General features: G+C 36.1%; 1 protein-coding gene across 4 annotated transcripts in view; it reads right to left on the bottom strand.

The window, feature by feature from the left end:
• HNRNPR (heterogeneous nuclear ribonucleoprotein R) overlaps positions 1-7092 on the bottom strand; it is a 28051-nt gene that overhangs the window by 20529 nt on the left and 430 nt on the right. For 2 of the 4 annotated variants that reach the window (XM_004678591.2, XM_012722658.1), the window contains exons 2-4: positions 4100-4265; positions 1799-1917; positions 1060-1167 (exon numbers count right to left, since the gene is read on the bottom strand). In XM_004678591.2, the coding sequence (XP_004678648.1) occupies positions 1060-1167; positions 1799-1917; positions 4100-4256 (384 nt within the window). In that variant the 5' untranslated portion in view covers positions 4257-4265. The remainder of the gene's footprint in view (positions 1-1059; positions 1168-1798; positions 1918-4099; positions 4266-7092) is intronic. The other 2 variants (XM_004678594.2, XM_012722659.1) reach the window with 1 other exon arrangement.

Raw genomic sequence — 7092 nt, forward strand, 5'->3', positions numbered from 1 at the left:
AAAAAAAATACCATGTTGAATAAATTTTTCAATTTTTAAATTAAAAAAAAATTATTTATGCATACAAGAGCTGGGGTATGGGGGGGGGCAGTGAGAGGATCACCAGAGACAGTGGGGAGCAGAACAGGCAGCTGAACTGAAATACACTGTTGAGGGGAACAGTGGGCAAGACAGGAGAGGTCTGCTGGGCCATGTGGGTCGGCTTCCTGGCTGGGGATGAACTCCTGCTGCAGTGACTGCTGATAGCTTCACAGTGCTGAGACTTAACCCCATGTGCCACCAAGGAGGAGCTCAAAATTTTTCTATTTACTTTAAAAATGTAAGAATGGGGTCATGCCATTTTACATATGGATGACAAATTAGTTTATATTAGCTAGTTATGTGACAGAAACTAGTCATATTTCCTGTCTAAATGATAAAACTGCACAATTTCACTGTTAAATAGAAGTTTCAAACTCAATCTATCATTGCAGCAACATATTAATAAGGAATTAGTTTCATTAGTCTTTTATTAAAAGCCTACATCTGCCTTTCAAAGTAGTTTATCTAAATAGTAATGGCTCATAATTATATAGTTCTTGCTTCAAGTATTAGTCTAAGCACTTTACGTATCTCAATGTCACTTAATACTCACAACTCTATAAAGGAAGTACTCTACTATCACCACTTTACAATTAAAGAAATGGAGATAGATAAAACTCGAAAGGAAGAAGCAGTTATAAAAATAGCTTCTAGCCTGTGAAAATAAAGTGCTTGGAAAGAAAATGAATAAAGAGACATGACTGGATCAACCCAAGAAACTATTACCAGAAGTGTCATTAAATAAATATCATCCATAGAATAGAGAATCTGAATTAGATTTTTTTTGTCTAACATATAACTGTTTGCTCTGAAATTTTCGTTAAGTAATTTCTGCTCTGAAATTTTCATAAGTAATTTCCCTTAAATTATTTCATGTCTAGATACTAAGTTAAAAAGAAAAAATGAAACTATAAAATCTGTTTTTAGGAAACATAAAAAGCAGCAGCCAATGCCAACATTAAACTATACAAATTTTACCTTAATCTTAGCTTCATCAGGTCCCTTTGTGGACTCTTGCACCTTGCTCCCCTGTTTCTCCCTTTGCCTGTAGGTCTTCATAACTCCACATAAAAATGCACTTTTGTTCTAGAACAGCCAATTATTTACAATTAAAAATAATAATAATAAAAGAATCACCAGGAATCATGAAAGGACAAGTATATAGTTAAATTTAAAGACCAGAATTTTAACAAAATATTTATGCACTCAACAAATAATTGGTGAGTTGTTTCTTTTTACCAGAGACTGAAGCAAAACAGTAAGACAGCCAAGACCTCAGCAAGCTTACCTTCTACAATGGCAAAACAGTCTTCCATTTATTGATACTTAAATGCATCTGGTACCTTTGCCAGACATTCTGAAACTATTCCTCCCACCTATGTCATTTCCCTCTAAGATAATAAAACAGGATCAGATAACCCAAAAATATTTAAAATTTGAGTAATTTAGACACATAAAAAAGGTCTTCTAACAATCAGAAAATCTTGGCTTTAAGTTTTAACTTACTGAACACAAAGGAATGGGGAACAACTACTGTTTCTGAAAACATTTTGCTAAAGCAGATCTCTCTTTTTTCTTTATAAACCAATTTTAAGAGAAGCTGAGCTAGTCACAAATTACCACTTTTCCATAGGAAAATATAAAACATCACTTTTCCACAGAAAAAGAAAGTTTCAGATCATTAGTTGTTCAACGACATTTCTGAGTAATGTCTTACCTGAACATGTGATAAGTCACTTTCCTTGAACTGCTGTAGTACAGACAGAGCTCCTTCTTCATTAAATTCCCTGAGAGCATCAATTGCTCTTTCATCAAGATCGACATAAGCTACCAATCCTAAAAATTAAATTGAAAAGGGGTAGCATTATTGTAACAAGAGAGATAATCTAAGCTGTACTACTGCTTAATCAGGAATTTTTATGTTCAATGCTATCACTAACAAACTACATTTTCACTTAATTATATGCAAATAAGCAGCTATACAAATACTATTTAAAGTATACTATCAAAATAAAAAAATTGTCCAACAGCTATAAATGTGTATTTCAATTCCCATAGCCCACACACACAAAAAAGAAACACAAAAATCCTAACCCCATCTCCCCAAGGTTTAAGTCTTGGAAGTTAATGCTGATGTATTAAGTGTTACTATAACAAATTCTGTATTTCCCAATGATCAACCTTCAAATAATATGAGCTATTGTGGTTATTGCTAACCAAAAAATGAGGTGGGGCAAAAAACGAGAACCACTTTTTATTAACAAATCTTTCTGCTCTCTGGTGTGACAGGCATTCCTTCCTTAGCATCAAAGATAAACTGAAATACATTCGAGCATCTACTTTGCTGCAATCAGAATGTGGAAAGGCATAATTTTAATCTCTTCTACAAATTCAAGTGCAGCTTGATTAATCAATTCTGAAAGTCATATTTTAGGGCATTTTTGTTCTTCTCAGATATAAAGCTGAGATTTAAAGATGCTGTGGCATTCAGATCACTGTCAACAATGACAATTTTTCCCCCAAGTGGTAGTATATATTTTAAAGAAAACTACAGAAAACATTTGCACTGCATTCAACATATGTAGTATATTTAACTGCACACAGAACATCTACTAAGTTTAAAACATCAGTGAAAGTTTACTGCATTTCTCTATATAAGGAGTATATTTCAGAATTGATTCAATATAAAATGAAAATATTTGGCAGATCAAAAACCCCCAAGTCCATATGAACTAACATCAAAAGTGACTCCATTTTGGTCAACTCTAAAAATAACTTTATCCATAGAGTAATAAATTTTAAATAAATGTAATGACATTTGCAAAGTTACTTTTTTAAAATGTTGCCAGGATTTGTTTTAAAGCTCAAAATGAGCATGCCTAAATAAGTGGAGTTTCCTTACTTCAGTATTGCATACTACCACCCAAAGCCACAACTCAGGACACCCACCAATCCATTCTGTCCATCCAAACCTACACCCAAACCATCAGCTCTTATCAGTAACAAAACACTCTACAAGAGAGCATCGCTAAAGATCACTGCCAATTCTCCATGGCAGAAGGTCACAGAAAGTTCCTGAGGACTGATTTTCAAATGGGACCATCACCCAGGAGTCATTTCTAGAAGTCATTTTAATGTGTATAATTATCCTGAGTTCCTCAGATTCAAATAAAGAATTTAAGGACAAAAAAAAACAAAAAAAACAGATATTTGTTACTACTGTACTTAAGGCAAGTTTGTGAGACAATTCAATTCTCTCTCCCAGAATCTGGATAGGCACACAGAGCACAGAGGAAGAAAGTTTCCATCTATGGCCCCAAAGGGGGAGGACACAGTTATTTAAGAACACCACTCCCTAAGGGTAAATTTTCTCTCCCTCTTTAAAACTTCAAACCACTTACAACCAACCATTTTAAGATGTTGAAATTTGCTTAAGCACTTAACCATGGGACTTCTAGATTTAAAAAAAAAAAAAAAAAAAGGCTGTTACAAACCAAACACTTCCAAATTTCAGAGAGATGTGGATTTGTGTCTGTTAGAACTAGACAGGCCACAAAACTCTCAAGGAGTCCTGACATTTATTATCATTTCAGACAATACAGTCTAACTAGTCCTCTTTATTATGCCACCTAATCAAACCTAAGCTGATTTAACAATCACTTTAAGAAACTAAAAGTAGAAAAGTAAAAGCAAAATGATGACTGATTTAGATTAGGAAAAAATATATAAAATTTGGTGTGCTGAAACATACATTTTAATTGGTAGTAAATCTAAGACAAATTGACATACTTCTGAAACAACTACAACTGCATATTCAACACTAAGAAGGCATCAAAATAATGAAATAAGAATATCAAAGTCAAACCCAATATGCCCTCAATGAAGGGAAAGTAACATTCACTCTACATAGATCAGAAACAGTAAGTATTATTTAACCTTAAAAAAAAAAAACTATAAAATTCAAAGTGGTTTGCCCTCACTTTCATAACCAGTCAGAAACAAGAAATGCATATTATACCTGTCTGAAATATTTCATCAAGTCTTTCTGCCACCTTCTGTGGGAGGCCTGCCTCTATCAGTGTCTTGTAGTGTTCTGTGTGAGTTACACTGGAAGTATCCATTGGTTCTTCCTCTTCTTTTAACTGTACCGCATTACCATTCACCTGATTAGCCATTTTATTATGCTGCTGGAAAAAATTCAGGAGCTATATTACATTAAGCCAGAAATAACTAGTTTGTAGGACAATGCATGATTTATCTAAACTAATTTGTATACATGCTGCATAACCTCTATCAAAATAGTATTTTATGCCTTTTGTGATGTACCTGGCCTAAAGTTGCAGTAATTCTGTAAAACCATAGTAAATGTACATGGAAGTACTAGATCTTTAAGGGAACTTCATGTACACTAGGTTAAATTAAAGGCTTGAATTTACTGATAATAGAATGACTGATTAACAAAAGCAACTGTTGTGTCCTGGTGAGCATATCAACAAATCACCACAAAATCCTAGAAAGTCCCTCATCTCTCCATACTTATACAGTTTTAAAAAGTTTGTTTAAAAACATGAACACCCACAGGCCACTTAATCAAGGTTTAAGGACTTTTACATTTCCTAGCTCTGCTTCAAATCCAATTTAGGTGTGAAATAAATGCCCTGCTGCCTAAAGATCAACATGCTGGTGGCTTGGGTTTTCTCCACCTCACTTAAAACAAAACAAAAAACACAACTTGATATTAACTTTTGTTCTAAAATTAATCTGCTATTCCCATTCACAGATTTAAATGAAAAAATGACCAGGTTTAAAAAGCTAAACAATTGTTTTAAGTCCACATAAAAACCAAAAGTAAGCTATAGTTGAGGCTGCTTCTTAAAAAAAAAAAATCATGGGTACATAATGAATTTTTCACATTAGTAAAAGCTGCGAGAACATAATGAGGAATGGATAACATCTTCCAAATAGTTTCAACAAACATTACCTAATTAGGATAACCTTAGGTCATATTTCTCAGTCAACCTACCAAAATCATTTTCTACGTTCAATTTGTTTGAAAGGCTGAAATGGACCAACTCCCTAAAGAGAAATAAATAAAATCATACAAGGTCAGTCTCTATATTGCCTCAAAAGACAATGAGTAAAGTGCATGTCAGTGAAGTTACGTGATGAAGGTAAAAGGCAGCAGATAAAAACCATTGGCATACAAACTGACAGAAAGGACATGAAGTGGATCTCAAGAAAAAGCCTACTTTTCTGGATGAAACTCAAGATACCTAGTCAGCTATAAAGAAAAGTTTCTTAAAAAGCATAACTCCTAAGATAATCACACTCCAGATTGCTTATCAAACACTGTGCAAATGCACTACACAGTTTTCTGACTTGGAACAACTTTTCATTTCAAAGTCCATTAACATTTAGCCAAAGTTAATTAAAAAGGGAAGAAGATGGAGGGGAAGGAGGTACAGAGAGTAGGAAGAGAGGAAAATGTAGAAAGAAAGGGTCACTCTGAAAACGAGATAAACAGTATCGTGACTTCTCATGACTACAAAACATGACTTCATAGGTCACTAAACACAAATTCAGATGCAGACTTTGGTGAAACTCTGGGTGGAGAAATGTTTCCTCAAGGCAAGCCTCAAATTCTGATGAACTGGCAAAAACCAAAAGCATCCGAAACTGGCACACTGAAAGTTCAAGAACTTAATGTGCAAGATGAACATGTTTACTCATTAATACAACCTATTTCTATAAAGATGCAGCCTAAAGTCCAAAATCTGTACGTGAACACAAAGTTCTTTTCCCACTGCTCCCCTACCCCCAAACACAACCAAGAGAGCATCAAGAACTCAGAAGTTCTCAGTATCACAAAACCCTTACAACATTGCACCTGGGAATACTAATTCTATGAGTCACACAGAAAGGAAGCAAATTTTTAACAGATAAGTTCAATGAACATCTTGTTAAGGTGTTTTTAAGGTCTGTATAAGGCAAAAAAGACAAATTGTGTATTAAGCATAAGATAGAAATATTTATGACTACCATTTGGTTCTCTACATGATTTTGAAACTGGTTAAGTCCCCCCCCCGCCAAAAAAAAGTCTGTAAAATTTAACCAAAAGAAAGCAAAATATTTAGATTCCAGAAAAATAAAATATTTCAGATCAAAGAAAACCTCTCTTCAAGCCAAATACAATGTGCTGATTTTTGAATGACTTATGTCATACGACACCATGTAAAACTCGTGTCAATTCACAATGCCACACAGCCAAACCATATTTCTGGATGCAGCAAATAGATTAATGGGACTGGAGTCATGTAATCCAAACAGTTTTGCAAAAATAAGGCGAATTTCAAAGGGCTGCTGGGAGACTGGGGAAATGAGCGCTTGGTCCCTCCCTGACTTCTGAACATCTCTGTGTAAATTCTTCTTAGCAAGAGACCGGTTTTAAAAGAACCAACGCAATGAAAACTAACGGTTATCTCATGGTTCGGGAGTGCCAAGCCCTTATCCTACGACGGACTCGAGACACACACTGAGCCTCTGGAGGACGGCAAAAATCTCAAACAGGTAGCGTGAAAGGGCTGAACCTTTCAAGAATGCCTTGGCTTTCCGTTTTAAAGGTTGGCAGTACGGTTACAACCGTGTAAGAAAAAGCCTCGCCTTCCCAACTTAGTGTGCCAATGACATGCTCAGAATTATCTAGCTCAGGCGCCGCTGGAAGCCTAAGTTTCGCGGCCTCTAGTAGTCATTTTTTCCTTCAAATCTCGGCTGGCAGCATGCAGCATGGGGGAGGGGAGGGCGGCTGCCTACACAAATCGGCCTTTCGGCTTCTGCTTACACAAAAGTTTTCTCCGGGCTCAGGTAGCCGTGGGCTTTGCATCCCACCCCTGCCCAGCCCACCCCCTCGTGCCTGCCCCGACCGGCGACACATCCCACTCCCGGCCGAGCGGGCCGAGACGGGCGTGCAGTGGCTCCGACGCGGAGAAGCGATGGGGCGGCGGGCGGCTGGGC

The sequence above is a fragment of the Condylura cristata genome, unplaced genomic scaffold (assembly GCF_000260355.1).
Source record: "Condylura cristata isolate star-nosed mole 26May11 unplaced genomic scaffold, ConCri1.0 scaffold00008, whole genome shotgun sequence".
NCBI classification, from domain to species: domain Eukaryota; kingdom Metazoa; phylum Chordata; class Mammalia; order Eulipotyphla; family Talpidae; genus Condylura; species Condylura cristata.